Source organism: Glandiceps talaboti, chromosome 10 (genome assembly GCF_964340395.1).
Source record: "Glandiceps talaboti chromosome 10, keGlaTala1.1, whole genome shotgun sequence".
NCBI lineage: Eukaryota > Metazoa > Hemichordata > Enteropneusta > Spengelidae > Glandiceps > Glandiceps talaboti.
Window position 1 is genome coordinate 10,877,515 of NC_135558.1, and position 19,268 is coordinate 10,896,782.

At 34.9% G+C, this 19,268-nt stretch overlaps 1 protein-coding gene across 1 annotated transcript in view; it reads right to left on the reverse strand.

Moving 5' to 3' along the window:
• Nucleotides 1-927: 927 nt before the first annotated feature.
• The window catches only part of LOC144440568 (guanine nucleotide-binding protein-like 1), a 28,103-nt gene continuing 9,762 nt past the window's right edge, over nt 928-19,268 (reverse strand). Inside the window, exons 3-11 of the mRNA XM_078129955.1 lie at nt 12,945-13,032; nt 11,807-12,004; nt 7,000-7,282; nt 5,650-5,739; nt 5,012-5,173; nt 4,273-4,451; nt 3,369-3,540; nt 1,867-2,007; nt 928-1,215 (exon numbers count right to left, since the gene is read on the reverse strand). Of these exons, the coding sequence (XP_077986081.1) occupies nt 983-1,215; nt 1,867-2,007; nt 3,369-3,540; nt 4,273-4,451; nt 5,012-5,173; nt 5,650-5,739; nt 7,000-7,282; nt 11,807-12,004; nt 12,945-13,032 (1,546 nt within the window). The 3' untranslated portion in view covers nt 928-982. The remainder of the gene's footprint in view (nt 1,216-1,866; nt 2,008-3,368; nt 3,541-4,272; nt 4,452-5,011; nt 5,174-5,649; nt 5,740-6,999; nt 7,283-11,806; nt 12,005-12,944; nt 13,033-19,268) is intronic.

Below are 19,268 nucleotides of genomic sequence, written 5' to 3' on the forward strand. Positions count from 1 at the left end.
TCAGTAAAGAAAAAACATATATTTCAACTAGATATGAAGTATTTTGCACTGATCTTATTAACCTACTTTTTTAAACTTGCATGTGATTTGAGTGCACAGTACCTTTGGTTATCATACTGTATTATTGCACCAATGTATTCTGATAAACTGGGAAATAACAAAAACAATGCGCTCAAGTTCATCGTCAATATACTGGTATTTGGATAGAATGCCCTGTAATAACATGAGGAACGACAATATATTCAGTTTAAATTGCACATAAATTTGAACTGGCCAATCATGGCAAGACTGTATATGTATAGAACAGTAAACTGAATGTACAATACACACATTTTGTAGTCAAGCTAGGGAGTTTTGGTTACGTATAGGACAAGGATTAGACTCCCTAGCATAAAGCTGGTTTGTAGTGGCCAAGCATGGCAAGACTGTAGAACAGTAGACTGAATATACAATACACTCATTTGTAGTCAAGCTAGGGAGTTAAGGTTGTGGATATGACAAGGATTAGACTCCCTAGCATAAACCTGATTTGAAAACTCTACAATTACTGGACATTGTTCGACATGTGTCCAGATATAAATATCAAGGTTGCTTTTGTTATGTACATCACACTGAAGTTTACATACACAAAACACAAAAGTTCAAACAACGTCTCATACACGGCATCCCTACATCCACTATACTGGCATTGTTGTCCTGGGTAACGGTTACTATGGCATCCAACGAAACACAAATTTTTAAAATTACCACCACTAGGCTGTTGAATTGTCATCAAATCTCGTTTGTAGCTTTCACACAGTTAATGAAGTTTTGTGGTTGTACTCCAGGGACATCTTGAATCTTCTAGGAATGCTGTCTTCATTTGCTCACAATTCAACGTTTCCCATGCAGCAACCACACAAAGCAATACACTAGCCAATACTGCTTATTCAGGTAAATATAGGGATAAAAAAAAATTCCACATTGGTCCAATTCTGAGTCATCAATCTCCAGCCAAGGCAGAAAATGGGTTACTACTTAAAAACATAGCTCTATCCGGTCCTAATGATTTGCGATCACTGTCTACTTCACTTTCAACGTCTGCGTCACTGTCTCCTTCTGAGCTAGTGAAGTCTCTAGAGAGATCAGACTGCTGTTCATCTTCTAGCTCCAACTTCCTGTGTTGTTCCTGAAGAGCTGCGATTTGTTGGGTCTCGTGGTGTCCTTCCCACTTAGCTGTAGAGTAACAAAGTGGTGACAGAAAGTCAACCATTAGAGGTGTCAGACAGAGTTGCTATTTTCACGCTGAGATGTAGTGTCATCGACCTCATTCGTGTATTAAAAAACCCTCAAAAACATAGCTCATACATTTGTAGCCATATACCTACTTCTTTATGGAAGAAGTTACAAGTTTATGCATTTATGGGAGATCGTTTTTTGCTGTATATTTTAAAGGTTTTAGTAGTATTCTAATAACTGATTCAGCAGCAAACTGAACCATCACTTGTTATCAACAAAAATCAAACCAGTATTCGGGCATAACACATAAAAGATTTCATGCCATAATTTATTATATGTATGCTAAAATGTCAAGCAAATCTATTTTATGCCAGCAGCTGTGCAACCAAAGTTACAAGATAATTTTAGTGTCTTCAACTCATAATGTGCATCGACAGTAACATTTTTAAGTAAGTATTTTTATATATGTATAATGTCTTATAAAATCAACTTGTGCCAATTTTGATGAATCTTCACACTACAATATTATTGTAGGGACTGGGCAGTTTTGTAATCGTTCTAGCAGTATTCCTAAATTTTGATGTATTGCAGTAACATGATGCTACCAAGATGTGTGGTGGGCATAGAAAATTGTCTATTTTAGTTTACCTTTCTCATTGGTATAATCTGGTGGTCTCATACACATAATTAGTCTTCCCTCAACTGCTAGTCGTAAGATGTTATTAGCTGCTCTATAAGCATCATTCCTTGCTGCCTTGGCTGTCAGAAAACCACGTTTCTCAGACCATGCTGTCATTAAAATAACAAGTGTATAGTGAGGTTAACATGGCGCAACACCCGTGAGTGGTACTAGTGGCTAGCTCTGGTAGGGGTGTGTGGCCAATACTGGCAAACCCAGACCCCATTTTAGACCCATTTTGACCAAAAACCAATACCTCATTTTAGACCCATTTTGACCATAAACCAATACCCCATTTTAGACCCATTTTGACCAAAAACCAATACCCCATTTTAGACCCATTTTGACCAAAAACCAATACCCCATTTTAGACCCATTTTGACCAAAAACCAACACCCCATTTTAGACCATTACAGGATTTTAGAAGATCAAATTTATAGATATAAATATTTGTTCCATGGTGGATGGCAAAATGGAGTTATTATGCTTGTATTTGTCCCTCAGGAGACAGCATTTTGGGGGCAATTAATAGCACAGTTATGATTTGGTAAAGGAATTAAGTGGAGCAAATTTTAGACTGAGTAATATTGAAAATATTGTAGAGTGGACCCCATTTTAGACTCTTCAGCTCAAAAAATAAACAGACCCGGGGTGTAACAATGTGATAGTGAATTGATTGAAACAAGACACCTCATTTCTATGGCACATGATATTCTGAAGACCCTTCCCTTCCCTTCCCCATGGTCCCATCCCTCTATATTCATATTCAGTTTAACATCAAGCCAATCACAAGATGTTGCAAAGTTCATCCCCATTAGCTAAAACCGACCATTTGAAATTGTCCACTGTCCAATGTCCGTTCTCAACCATATTTGTAGTCAATCTTTAAAGTGTATTTTACAATATTTGGGTTTATCTTACTAGCATTCCAGTCTTGTGCTATTCTGTGAATACACGTTTTCTCCTTTACACTGCAGTATTCAACTTTTCTAGCCCCACTTCAAGTCAAACCCCAGCACACAAATAGCACTCCTAGAGACCAAACTATATGAACTTTTGTTTTTTCTGAGAACCAGAATACAACTCTACTAATTACCCTCAGGGCAGTACCAGTGGCCAGCGCTGGTAGGGTTGTGTGACCAGAGCTGGAAACCCCAAGCCCCATTTTGGACCCACTTCGTCCAAAAACCAATACCCCATTTTAGACCATTACAATTTTTTAAAAGATGAAATTTTTGACCAAAACACAATTATTTTCCTTAGGAGGCAACATTTTGGGGCAATTAATAGCAGTTATGATTTGGTAAAGGACCAAGTAAAATAAAAAATAATGCAAAGTGCACCCCATTTTAGACTCTTCAGCTCAAAAAAACAGACCCCATTTGAGCTAGAAAATGCACCCCAAAGGGCGGCACATAAATTATATGTATACTCAAATAAGGGGAGTAGCCCCCCTGGGCTAATTACTCACCATCACAAATCTCCCATGCTGACCACTGTGGTGCACATGCCCCTTTATCTGTAGAATCTATATCAGGATGTTTTAGTTTTAGTATACTGATAAGTGGTATTCTCTGAGCTAAGTAACCAACTGCTGTGTATGGTTCCTGTACTTGGGCAATAGGATAGATACCTGAAAGAATCTAAAAATAGAAATGTTGTCATGGATACTGAATATTTCCTGTAGAGTAAATGAACACAAAACAGGAATCAAGACCAGGGAAGTTTTCCTTACATAATTTTTCTTGTTTTATTTTTGGCATTTTTTTATGCTGTTGTGTACTTGTTACAATATGTGTGATCATCTAGTGATCACATCCTATCAATATCCTACAATTCATAATTTGTTGACAAATGGTGAAATGGTCTGGACTGTGTATCAACACTATTTACACATGGGCATCCAGGCAGCATACAAACTAATAAAGGATACCATATTGGCGTCATAAAAAGTACTATCTAACATACATGAGATAACTACCAATACAATGTACCAGAGATTACTTGCACTGGTGTGCATGCATAGTAGTGGTATTTGCACTACCGAAAACATTATTACATACCTGCATGCAAACGATATGCAAATGAGGATGTGAATGTTCATTCTACACAAAAACATGTGATCGCATAGTATCGTTTTTACAGAAATTCATTGTTTCGGATAAACACAATCATGTAATATAACAGAACCCCATACTGTGTGATTGCCAGTTTGGGTACTCAGGGGTATTTGCACTCATGCTTGCAGTGTTTTCTGCTGCACTTTCATGAGTGTACTGCCTCAGGGAGCACTGCAAGCACTCATGCAAATACCCAAAGTACGTCAAACTTGCACTCACACGTCAATGGGGTTCTGTCATATTATATAAACTCACTTGTAATTGCTTGTCAACAAGACTAGGGAATACAAGTCCTGGTGAATCACAAAGTCTGACAGTAGAAGTTAAAAAGATAGTTTGAAAATGTTTAGTATGACCAGGTGTCCTCGAGGCACTCACTACCTTCTTACCAACTAAACCATTCATTAACGAAGATTTGCCAACATTTGGATGTCCTGTAATATAAAACAGAATTTGACACTGTAGAATTGTGAAATTGATACTTGACTCCAGTATTAATGATGAAAGGAATAAAGTTACCTTTTTGGAATCTGAAATGTATACAAAACATAAGAGAAAAAAAAATGGGTGTACGCGAAATACAGAAAAGTGACAAAAAAAGAAATGCTATGTAGAAGCTTCAAAACTAGATTGCCAAAAAGGAAACTTTATTACGATAGTGATTGTTGGTTTTCTACTGATCATTACACTACTAGTGTGGATAACCATTTATGTCTATGTAGACACGAACACAAAGATCTCCTCTATCTAGCCCAACTTAGATTTTGAAAATGTTCAAGTATTCTACATACTTGTACTTGGCAAAGTTGATCTGACAGTGCTATCAGCAAAGAAAATCACCACATTGCAGTACACTGTTCTCTGTTTGTGTTTACGTTATCACAGTTTTACAAACATCTATAATATTTAAGTTTGTCTACTTTCATCACTTGGCACGGTTCATTTTTTTCACAACCTACAACAGATGGTGAGATAAAGAAATCCACTGACATACCTACACAGCCTATAGTTAATATGCCATCTTTAAACTGTTCATGTTCCTGGTATGAGGCGTCTGGAGTATCTTCTGCCGGACTAATTGATATCTGATGATCACTAGCCCTATCTTCTCCTTGGATTTCTGCTTCAATCTTTCCTCTCCAGCTGCTCAAATCCACTGCAATAGAGAACATCACATTACTTTATGGATTGATTAGTTATCAATGGATTGATTGATTGATAGACTGACTGACTGACTGACTGATTCATTAATTAATTGATTGACTGATTGATTGATTGATTGATTGATTGATTGATTGATTGATAGACTCACTGAATGATTGGCTATCTGAAAAACATGATTTCATGATTGACCAGCAGACTGACTGACCAATGGATTAACAGTATCTGTCTGACTGACTGACTGACTGACTGACTGAATAAATCAATCAATCAATCAATCGATCGATCAATCAATCAATCAATCAATCAATCAATCAATCAATCGATCAATCAGTCAATCAATCAATCAGTCAATAACAAGCACACAAAGTGTATGACTCATAGATAATTCACTTAATAGTTTAATGGCTGTCTGCCAATCTTTTGATCTTGAAAACCTATCTTGTTTTGATAAGTCTAGGCAATACATACCTCTATCCTTCCCTATTTCTTCACATGCCATTAGTAACTGATTTGGTCCAACAGCTGTGAAATGTCCTCTCCTTCTCTTTTTATGTAACTCTAGTAAAAAAAAAATAGCGTTAAAATTAAGTGACACAATGTAGTATTGCTATTAAGACAACTAGTTATTGATACATTTAGATAGATGGCTGAAAGGAGGTCAAATGTGCTCAAAGAGGCTTTGAAACCAATACATAAAGGGTTGAACATGTGGTGTTGACTTAGAGGAGACTCTAATTTTAACCCGGCTTGAAAAAAATAAATGTGAACAGTTTAAGTTGGACAAGAGGGGGATTAAATTAGGCCAGGTGCAAGAAGGTATAAATTCAGAGCTGACATATTTTTTTATGTACACAAATTCTATTTGATTGTCAGGTACAAAGTGAAAGTTTACTTACAGGGTCAAAGTTCAGAGTTACTACTAAAGGAGTGGAAAAATGGAGGCAATTATAGACAGCCTAATTGTAGTCTCTGACTTATATTGATACTGAATCAGGTACAAAATACAATGTGAATGGCACCCATAAACCAAGTTATTTGTTTGCCTATTATATACAAACACATAGAACTATTAACTGATTTATGTTGCCTTAGAGTAGACAGTCACATTAAACATAGTAACTGTCACAGTTCTGTATTATTAATTTATGATATTACCCTAACAATTAGGTCATAAAGATAGTTTTATAATATCTGGTGAGAGCTAGAAACTACCTGTTCTTATAATTCAAAATTCTTTACTAGTGGAACTAGTTATTTCGGTAATTATAAGTATATATATCAATATGAAACAAAATTATAACCTCCAAAGAGCACACAGTTATAGAGTATGCCCCTTTGAAATGTGACATGGAAGGCGGTTCGAGATCTCAGGCCTAAAAAAATTGTGCGGTTCCGATTACGCTCAATTTTAGAATAGGTTGGGTAGGTAGATATTTTTTTTTTCATATGTGAGTGTCTAGTTCAGGTAGTTATATTTTCCATTTTTTTCCATATGGTCTCTGTGATATTGGTTTGTTCTCATCAGATGTACAACCATTACAGATTGGAAGAACAGTTTTATATTGTCTTTTTAAGTTTATGTCAGTTTCCACATCCACTAAGACTCAACATTTTTGTGATTTTATTTTCTTCTCCCAAATACATAAATAAAAGTTTAGAATCAGCAGCAAAAAAACTAGGTGGGGTCGGGTAACAGCAACCAAATAATTTTTCTTTTAGGTTTCAGCAGAATGTCATAATTTCTATCCAATTTGGAATTATTTTTCCGGGATTTTTCAAATTTTCAAATGACACATAATTCACTATACCGGTACTTACTTTTATTGGGATCAGCATTATCCAGTATCCTCTCTTTGGGAAAAGCCGTAAAGCAGACAATCCGGATCTCTGGATACTTAGTCTGGAAGTAATGTTTCCATGCCACCACTAATGATGGCGGTGCCAAGTCTATTTTATTGAGTACTAGGATGAGATGTTTTTTCAGGTCCTTGATGACATAGTTATAAAGAGCTGGTGAGAAGTGAACTACTGGATGTCTAATATCTGTGATAAGTAAAACGATGTCTGACATTTCTAAAACACGCCAGAGTTGTCTCCAAGTCTGTAATCAAATCAAATACATAATTACTGATCATCTCATTAATCTTGCATGTTTGCAAGCATATGTTGGTGCATTCACATAGTAAAACCAGTCAAAACCAGTCAAAACCGGTCCAAACTGGACCAAACTGGTCCAAACTAGTCCAAACCAGTCCAATTGTATGTTCAATCGTATGTATAGATGCTATCCATTGGGTTTGAAACTGAAGATCTCTTTTATACCCAACATTTGGTGAGGAGATGTGCAGATTCAAATCAATTGGATAGTCTATGCTAGTTCCATCTAATTTACCCCACTTGTGAGAATGTGTTTGGTCGATGTAAATAGTGTGTTTGATCTATTCTGTGCACTGATTATTTGGTTCTAGGTTTGGTTTGCCCTTTTCAAAAGACGATATATCCTTGAGAATATTGAAAATGAGCTGTACTAAATGTATGTGTTAACAACTTCATACTTCATATTACAGCCATCACTACAAGTTTACATAAGAGGTTAGAGGTGTGCAATCAAATTTATCTCTCCATCAGCCTCTCCTCTGTTACCATGGCTGAGGAAGTAATCTCCATCTATCACCATAGCAACATATATACAGAGCAGTGTCTTTTCACAGAGCGGTCTCTTTTTACCATGCCTGTATTTATTAACATATCTAGCTATCATTCTTGTATCTGTTATTAAGTTTCAATACCGACTGTCTTTGTTTTATAATGAATAGTTAGTTCAAAGCGATATAAGCTGAGATAATATGGTCTTTATTTGGCACGATGAAAATAAATGTTGTTGCATGCCTTCAAAGGAATTCAAGATTGTCTTCTGCCATAGTTTGTACAGTTAATGACACAGCAGGAGTTTAATCAACATTTCACAATACTTACATATTAATACATGTATACTTAAAAATAAATGTCAGAATAAATGTTCATGGTCTCTGGGTTCATACTTAGTAATGAAAGTTTCTACTCACAGAGTCAAACAAATTCCTGAAAATGAATCCCAAATTTTCGTCAACATCTTGTCAGAATCGTCAGCTACAAGAACCCATTGTCGTATACCCCTGACGACACTGATGAGATGTCGGCAAAAATTTCTTTCCAAGAATTTCATTGAGTGGAAATTTTCATTTCTCAATAATTGTCATTGAATTATAATAGCATATGTATTTTGCCTCAAGACAGGTTTCAGTTCAGTAAATATCAAGTGATGGTTAGCGTTGATAGTAAATAGAACACAATATTATGTACCTACTAATTCTTGACAAAAAATGACATCCAAAAAACTATATCAATTAAGCTTGTGTCCCTTTACAATGTTAAATTCTTTAGGGATACTGTGGTAACAAGGTAGAACACATTAAGCCACCCCCACCACCCACTCCTCAAGTTCCCTACACCCACTCCAAATTCCAGTCCCCATCATTTGAGTATTGAATTTCATTTTCTGAATTCCTGCAACAACTTGAGACACTCCAAATGGATCAGCATGCCCACAAAATGATCAAAATTTTCAATAATCTCTTTTATCAGCATGATAATCATCATCAGATATAGACATTTACTTGTCTCACTCATAACAAGTATCTGATAACCAAATACCGACCGTTTCATTTACCATTAACTGACAAATGAGTACTGAAATGAACTGTATACTTTATTTCTAATATTACAATCAACGCATGCCAGTTAGATGAATCATACACGGTGTTTGAAATACTTCGTGATTTATAACAGCTGTTTTCTTAATGTTTGGCTTATGTGTGTATGCTACATGTGTGAATGTACTATTGACATTATACACAACTGTTAACAGTATTATTTATAATTAGCTTATATCAAGTTGAGTGTGGTATGCTATATTATTGAATGTATTGATGAAATTGTACATGCATCAAATTATGACTCAACGCTTGAATTGACTTGTGTTTGCTACATGTGTGAATGTACTGTTGACATTATACACAACTATTACTCTATTATTTATAATTAGCTTATATTATGTTGAGTGTGGTATGCTGTATTTTTCAATGTATTGATGAAATTGTACATGCATCAAATTATGGCTTAACGCTTGAATTGACTTGTGTTTGCTACAAGTGTGAATGTACTGTTGACATTATACACAACTGTTACTTTTTTTATAATTAGCTTATATTATGTTGAGTGTGGTATGCTATATTATTGAATGTATTGATGAAATTGTACATGCATCAAATTATGACTCAACGCTTGAATTGACTTGTGTTTGCTACATGTGTGAATGTACTGTTGACATTATACACAACTATTACTCTATTATTTATAATTAGCTTATATTATGTTGAGTGTGGTATGCTGTATTTTTCAATGTATTGATGAAATTGTACATGCATCAAATTATGGCTTAACGCTTGAATTGACTTGTGTTTGCTACAAGTGTGAATGTACTGTTGACATTATACACAACTGTTACTTTTTTTATAATTAGCTTATATTATGTGAGTGTGGTATGCTGCATTATTGAATGTATTGATGAAATTGTACATGCATCAAATTATGGCTTAACGCTTGAATTGACTTGTGTTTGCTACAAGTGTGAATGTACTGTTGACATTATACACAACTATTACTTTTTTTATAATTAGCTTATATTATGTTGAGTGTGGTATGCTGTATTATTGAATGTATTGATGAAATTGTACATGCATCAAATTATGCCTTAACGCTTGAATTGACTTGTGTTTGCTACAAGTGTGAATGTACTGTTGACATTATACACAACTGTTACTTTTTTTATAATTAGCTTATATTATGTGAGTGTGGTATGCTGTATTATTGAATGTATTGATGAAATTGTACATGCATCAAATTATGGCTTAACGCTTGAATTGACTTGTGTATGCTACAAGTGTGAATGTACTGTTGACATTATACACAACAATGTATTAAGTTATTATAGCTTATATTATGCGACAGTGGTATACTGAAATTGTACATGCATCACATTACAGCTTACGTTTGGCTTGTGTGTCCTACATGTGTGAATGTACTATTGACATTATACACACAACTGTGTATTAAAATTATTATATCTTACACCTAACAAAAACAAATTCTGTGGTTCCAATTACGCTCAATTTTAGAATGGGGTATTAAGTTATTATAGCTTATATTATGCGACAGTGGTATACTGAAATTGTACATGCATCAAATAACAGCTTACGTTTGGCTTGTGTGTGCTACATGTGTGAATGTACTATTGACATTATACACACAACTGTGTATTAAATTATTATATAATAGACCTAACAAAAAAAAATTCTGTGGTTCCGATTACGCTCAATTTAGAATAGGTGGGGTAGGTACATTTTAAACTTTTTTTTTTTTTTCTTTTAATATATTTCATATGCGAGTGTCTAGATCAGGTAGTTATGTTTTCCCTTGTTTCCATATGGTCTCTGTGTTATTGTTTCTTCTCATCATATGTACAGCCATTATAGATTAGACGAACAGTTTTATATTGTCTTTTTAAGTTGATGTCAGTTTCCACATCCACTATTTCTTGTGAGGCTTCATAATTTTCTCGATTTTATCATTTTTTTCCCAAATACATAAAAAAAAGTTTAGGGTCCCTGTGAAAAACTAGGTGGGGGTTGGGTAACCGGAACCTAACAATTTTTTTTGCTTAGGCCTTGTATTAAGCGAGTGTGGTACACTGAAATTGTACATGCATCAGATTACAGCTTATGTTTGGCTTGTGTGTGGTACATAAGTGAATGTATGGTTGAAAAACATACAGTTACATGTAATAATAAATCATGGCTAATGTGTGAACACGGTTTTATGTGCTGTTTAATGACACTGTACATGTATTAAATTTGGGTATATCTGTGTGTGTGGTATACGGTACTACATGTGTTAATGAGTATATGTACTACTGCAATGACAAGCTCATTTTATAGTTTGGCATTTGTATCTATTCCTTGCAACAATTTGCACTTTCTATCTTGCTATTCTTTCAAAATAGGAATGGCCAGAATTTGGTAGGTAAGTTTGCAATTTTTTGGTACCTGTAATAGCATTTACTATAGTTCATGCTACAGGGTCAAAATGAAACAAGAAGGTAGCCAATTCTCGTGCTTGTCTGTGATGCATTTGTTGCACTTGGAGAGGAAGTCACGGTGTCGACCAAAAAAATCAGATGATTCTCACAGTTATGTTTACAAGACATGTAGGTGGTAAATTGTTGATATTTCAGATAACGAGAATTCAGACATAACTGGATTGTGAACAACAACACTGTATTTGTCAAAACAAAGAGACTGTGATGTCATCACCAGAAGTTTTCCCATAAACCCTTGCAGGAAATCCCAAAATGACTGAACACGTCAAGTGCAGTCCAGCTTCTTTACAAGATTTTAAAGTTGAATAAGTTATTTATCACCCAAAATCGTCTCCAAGTTTATACACTAATCAATATACAAGTGGACTAAAGCCCAAAATAAGCCTTACTGGACTTTTCCTTTATAACAGGCAATAAAAATTGACTTACCTCTAAGTTGTGTTCAAAATAACTAAGTTCCTTTGGTGAATGTTTCTCATATATATTTTCTAGATATTCAAGGAAATACTTTTCTTCTCTGTTTTCCACCTGTTCCTTACTTAGACTATAATTCCATGGTGGTCTTTTAGGCATATCCAGCACTGATCCTGGTCTGTAAATATCATCAATGTCTACCTCTAACATTTCCTGCAATAGGTCAAAGGTCAGATTTATTAGTATCAGTGAAAGTGGATATGATATTTGTCATCTTAGTTCCAGTGGTTGAAACTGAAACTCTTTTCAATAACTGGTGTTATTATTTTAGATTTATTTATGTTGTTTTACTTTTTGACTCGTACATGATCACACAGTAATAAAATATTATCAGTTTTCTCTCTAAATATATCAAACTCAAAACAAAATAAAATTGATGGGAGTTATTTTGATTTTGATATATTTCGTGTCTCTTACATAATTTCTGTCAAATTCTATGAATCTGTGCTTGTCAAAATATTGCCAATGACACACAGTATTAAACACAACTGACAATTCAATTTGTTGTACATGAAGAAATTAAGTAAGTTTGCAGTTACCATGGCCATTATCATGGTTGCTAGGAATTTCATATTATGGTTGCTAGGGAATTCAAGAATTGGAGTTTACAGTTACCGTGGCCATATAATGGTTGCTAGCAATTTCACATTCTGGTTGCTAGGGATTTCTAATATTAGAGTTTACAGTTACCATGGTCATATCATGGTTGCTAGCAATTTCACATTGTGGTTGCTAGGGATTTCAAATATTGGAGTTTACAATTACCATGGCTGTTATCATAGTTGCTTGGAATTTCAAGAATTGGAGTTTACAGTTAGCATGGCCACTATCATGGTTGCTAGGAATTTCATATTATGGTTGCTAGGGAATTCAAGAATTGGAGTTCACAGTTGCAATGGTTATCACTGGTGCCATGGCAGGATCTCAGAAATTGGAATTAATCCATACCCATTCTTCTTTTGTCCAAAGCTTCCAAAACTCTCTCTATGAGGGCAGTCATGGTTGCTATGGTGTTAGTACAGCTATGCTAATAAGCCACCTCAGAACAAAATACATTGTGTATTATGATAATTGTATGCTTTGTAATGTTTACCTCTGGTAATGTCTGGAATGGTTCTGTTGCTTTCTTTTTCCTCTCTGCCACCTCAGTTTTTGATTCTCTTTCAAAATGAAGGCGATACCTGAAGAGCGATACCAAAACATGGTTTAGATACAGACTATATTAATATATTCACTGTACTTATTATTGTTACAGTAATAATGGACCCTTTTTCAGCATGCAATACAAAGCAGCTGATATACATTGCATGAATCACGTCTTTCCAGGCTAGACTTAGCTAGACTTAGCTTCCCGATCTATCTGATCGTTGAGAAATGATGTACTCTTTCTGAATACTAAGAACATCGACTACACCTGGTATAATACACACAGACTGTTATGTGCTACATTTTACTCCCAGCGATCACTCCTACAACAAAGCAAAGGTTAATAGTCTATGATATTAACACAAGCTGACATGTTGACTATGGTACAAGCTATCAAAACCTAATTGCCAACTAGTGTATGTACATTGTACTGTTTCCAAAGACATGTAAAGTAGTCCTGTAATATCATCAAGTAGTGAACAAAATGGATTGCTGAGGTCTCTGGGTACTATTAGTAAAACAGTATAATTTTACAGAGCAATTAGAGAACTCTTACCGACAAACAAATCTTGTGAATTACTAAACAGTTCTATTTCAACTCATATATTCAGTTGTACTAAAGACTTCAATGTTCAATGTGTTCTCATTCTGGGGCCCACGTTTTTTGAGGTCAAAAAAAGTTTGATTTTTTCTCAGACTGCGATGACTTTCTTAGAGGAACTTGATTGATATGCATCTCAACAATATGTATTTCACTGAGAAAACATTATCTCATGAATTTAATTGTGCATATATTTCATTATTTTGTTGTTTTTAGCTTTATTATATTGTTTTACCATGCTTTTAAATCTATTTTATGTACAGCGCTTTTGAATATTAATAAATAGAAAAGGCGCTTTAGAAAATAAATAAATTTTAAACTTTAAACTTTAAATATTACAACTGATTGTGGCAATGTTTATATCCGCATTCACATGTATTTCAATAATATGTACATGTACAGTATATATTAAAGTGAAATATTGGCGGCGGGGTGGGGGGAGGGTGCTCATTATGACCAGCTTACAAGATTACTTCATAGATTTAGAACACTATCGATAGTTAAAATCAGATTTACCATTATACTTTAATATCGAAATGGAAAACTCAAGCTCCTTGTTGACAGAAAAAAGTACACTCTCTGGTCACGTAGAACATAATATTGAACATTTCTCATGGGATTTATCATTTCCATTAACTTTCTTCAAGACTTTGATAGATGTACACATCATCGTAGGTTTAAGTATTTCTAGACATGATTTGATATATTTTAAGGATGACTCGCATGACTAGAAACCTGATTTTCTAATATGAAAATATTATGGAATCATTTTTCACAAATTTTGCAGCTACATTATGTGTTTTACTAGGTGCTGACATACATTTGCCATTGTTATTCATATCAGTATCACAGCAAAGAAGCAAGCTAGATAATTAGTTATTTGCTTTTCTATAAAATTTTGTATTTTTTGGTGGGATGGGGATGGGGTGGGATGGGGGTGGGGGTGGGGGGTCCTTTCTGCCAAATATATGACGGGGGTGGGGAGTCCTTTCTGCCAAATATATGACGGAAGGGTTGGGATGGTATGATTTGCTTAAAACGTGCTGAGATCAGTCAGGTTTTTAACTCAATGTCTACACTGATGGAATTTTCTCCTATAGATTATAAATATAATTTAGTAAATTACATCATTATTATCAATAGTGCATTATTTAAAACTATAGATCAATTTCAAATTGAGAAATAATCTCCAATAGATTATCATATTTAGATTCATTTATTTGACAATAGAATATTGTAAAATCAACCAAACATAGGTTTCGTACTGCCTTTATAATAACTCAACTTTCACTTTCATATTCATTGTCTTGGCTATCAATTCTCTAGATTCAACAATAACCAGCCATCATAATTCTTCCTGCCTTAGATAGACAGTTCACCTTTAAGGATGACAGGATTGATTTAGAAGCTGTGAGTGATTTGATGAAGTGTTTCATTAACCACACAGGGAACTAGTATAATTCAACACAACACGGTTCAACTCACCAAAGACCTAACGGTACTATTCAACATGACTGTGATGGGTCAACTCATATAGCAACCACACACAAAGCCATAGTAACTACACTCAAAACCATAGCACCTATACTCAAAGCCATAGCACCTACACCCAGCCATACCAACAACACTGACAGCTTTAGTAACTATACTCACAGCCATAGCACCTACTAAACTCAAAGCCATAGCAACAAAACTCACAGCCATAGCAACTATACTCACAGCCATAGCACCTACATGCACTCCCAGCCATAGCAACACTCAAAGCATAGCACTATACTCAAAACCATAGCACCTACACTCAGTCACAGCCATAGCAACTACACTCACAGCCATAGCAACTATACTCACAGCCATAGCACCTACATGCACTCCCAGCCATAGCAACACTCAAAGCATAGCACTATACTCAAAACCATAGCACCTACACTCACAGCCATAGCAACTACACTCACAGCCATAGCAACTACACTCACAGTCATAGCACCTACATGCAATCCCAGCCATAGCACCACTCAAAGCATAGCACTATACTCAAAACCATAGCACCTACACTCACAGCCATAGCAACTACACTCACAGTCATAGCAACTCTTCTCAAAGCCATAGCAACTATACCCAAAAGCAATGACTTGTAGATTTTAGAACATTCCACATCTCATACTTGGATATAGAATACCGAGTCTATATCAGAAATTATGGATTTGCAAACTTAAATTTATGTTCATCATGCATAGATGTTGCTGTATACTAAACACTTGTTATTGTAATTAGAAATATTAATAATGAGAAACATTTGTTTGTTTGTATATGAACGAGTAGAATATCATTGGAATTATGTAATTGATGGATTCTGATTATGACAAATTATTGTTAAGGGTTGTAAGTAGGTAAAATCTACCTGAGTTCCCCTGCCATTTCACCAGGGTTCCTCACCAGAAGCCTACAATACAAATGTATCATATTCCCCCTTTGTTACTGGGGTTCCCCACAGGCTACCCAACCTTAGCAAAATAATGGACTAATTCTTTGAAACATTTGCAGTGTTTTTGTATGTAAAATCTATCTGGGTTAATTCCCTTGTCATGTTACCAGGGTTCCCCACCAGAACTACAGTTACTGTACAATTGTATTGGAAACTTTTCCTGGACTATTTTAACCATATTCTCCCTTTCTGTTACCAGGGTTCCCTAACCTTTGCAAAAACACTGACTTCTTACACATAACCTTTAATAAAACATGATGCACAAAGAAATTGTCAGATTTCTAAATGTCACTCTGTTAGTTTTATCAACCTATCAGTGTAGTAACTAATTCCCTTGTCTCGTAGTAGCTCTAATGAGTATGATACAGCTACAGGACTACAATCTGAATATGGATTTTGTACACTAAGTCGTAGAAAGCCATTTGTAATCCTAATGTAGGGCAAATGATCACATGTGCCTTCAGGCATATACTGTTATATTACAGCTGGAAATTCAAAGTAGATTTCATGAAGTTCAACCAAAAAACAGACTGTATCATAAATCATTGATTCGTCTTTCTGCAAAGTCCTCGAGTGGGCGAAGTAAGCAAAGCCAGTGGATCAATTAAGTGCAATTTTCAGCTCATATAATTTTTACATATAACGATCATTTTAGATGATAATTATGGTAAAAATGAACCTGGGGATCTCATAATTTTCCATTTACTTATTGCAATATTAAACCACTGACGCGATACAACCTACGATATCAGGGAATGTAGATCATCATACAACATCACCCGGATCAGATCTCTATCTCAGAGCAGTGCATTCTGGTGAATACTTCACATCCAACATTGCATGCTAAAATGATCAAGGTTTCTTCTCAACAGGTTTGCATGTCTCAAGCGACTAATACATCTTAATTACAAAGAACGGGTCTTGTAGTTGTATTATGCCAATTTTTCATAACTTGGAAGGAATGCATGGACTGTGATTTAGATCTGACCTGTGTCCTTTCAAAAACCACGTTTTAGTAAGTCAAGCCTGCACCACACATGATACAAGTTAACATTTCATCATGTTTATAACATACATATTTCATAGGACATAACTATTATCTAATTTACTACCAGGGAGACCACATTTATCTAATCTAGGTATACTTTACTTTTTTATTATATCTCGAGGGAAAAGTTTTTATATACATCAGTCTGGAGATTAATTTCCTTGACGTCAAACTGTAATACATGTACTCTGACTTCGATATAAACCATTGTAAGTGGAAATGGTATGTATCGCTTCCTTGAAGTTAAACTGTGATAAACATACCCTGTCAACAATATAAAACATATCATGTTGGAAATAGTAGAATTTCTCATTTATGCTACACATAAACTGTGATGCACATACCCTGACAACAATATAAAACATATCATGTTGGAAAAAGTAGAATTTCTCATTTACGTTGTACATTACTTCCTCAGTTAAACTGTGATGCACATACTCTGACAACAACATACAACATCATGACGGAAATTGTACAATTCTTTATTTATTTATGCTCTACATTACTTCCTTAACTGAACAATGATGCACATACTGCGACTACAAAAACATAACCCAAAGCATGTAGGAAATTATACAATATCTCATTTTAATACGCTGTACATTCTGTGACGTTAAACTGTGATGTACATACCTGACAGTCAACAAAATATACAACACTATAAACATTAGGATGGAAATTATACAATTTCTCATTTACGCTGTACATTTAACTTCTTTTAGATACCAAATTACCAACTAGGCAAATGAGAAATGGAAATCCCAGATGGCAAAACACTTTCAATGTTGGTCTAAGTACTTTTTAAGGGTAATGTTTCAATACTGATAAAGACATTTTTCACTACTGTGACATATTCTGAGATGGTAAATATTCACTTGGCATTTATTTTTCTTATTTGCATGGGTCTGTTCTTAAAGCTGCAATAGCTGTAACCGGAGTATTTTTTTTTTTTTGGGGGGGGGGGGGGGGGGACGAAGAATTCATTGTTGTTTGCACTCCTCTGCTGTTGCCAGTATAAGCAACAGTAATGATGAAAACTGACATCGGGTTTTGGATCAGGATGTACAACACAAAGTGAAAGTCATGCATAAATATGTTGCAAAACTATCCTCAATACTGCTCCCTTTCTCTTATTAAAAAGACTTTTTCATTTCTCTCTTTTCATAAGAATGAAACAAAATTCAAATTCAAATTGAAAACTCTATGTACACTTTCCAGTATTCTTAGAGCTATATAAATATAACACATGATCTTCTGAAATAGACTACACATATTAGAAAAAGGAATTAAACAAAATTTGTCCTTGATAACATTTTCAGTGTAACGTTTATAGAAATCATTTAAAAATGTTGGCTGGGAATTTAAAAGGTCATAGTGACTTATATCACAACATGTCCAAAGGGAAATTTTCTTTTCAATTTGTTAGAAAATTAGCTTGCAGTGGAAGGCTTGCTGTGGTTTATATCAAGAAAGGCATCTTGACTTTACACGGAGCATCCATCAAATTACCCTTGTAGGTCAAAATGCATATTCAATTTTGTTTTGTCATGACAGCATGAGTGGAATTGTAAAGCCCCTATAGCTAGTGTAACTTTAATTTTGCCTGTTGAAAAATACATCAAAACATTAAAATTAAATTCTTTACCTGAATTTACTGTCTCTCATGGTTTGCATACTCTATGTTCTTTACATATTCTTTATTTTATTTGCGCTGTGTTCTTTACATATTATTCAGTCACTTCAATTTCATCCCTTTGCAAATTGTCTGTATGGCAAGTGATTTCTTACCATCAGTTCTACAGTTTGGGAAGGTACACACTTCAAAGGTTAAACAAATTTTGTAGCTCTTCTCTCCCTCCCCTCTCAAAAATGTTAAGAACAGCCAAATGAAACTCTAGCATTACTGCAGCGACCCACCTCTGTCACCTACATACTACAGTGGAGATATCAAATTATAATGGTACGATGATGCGTTAAAATAATAGTGACAACCAACTACAATAACAGCCCAAAATGAGATTGGCTTTATAATTGGGATGTGGATTCCACATGCATAAGAAATCTCACAATGAGCTCTGACCTACATATATATTTGGCGGTACTTAGCCAACAGATCTTCCCCTAGCCATCTTAATTGAAA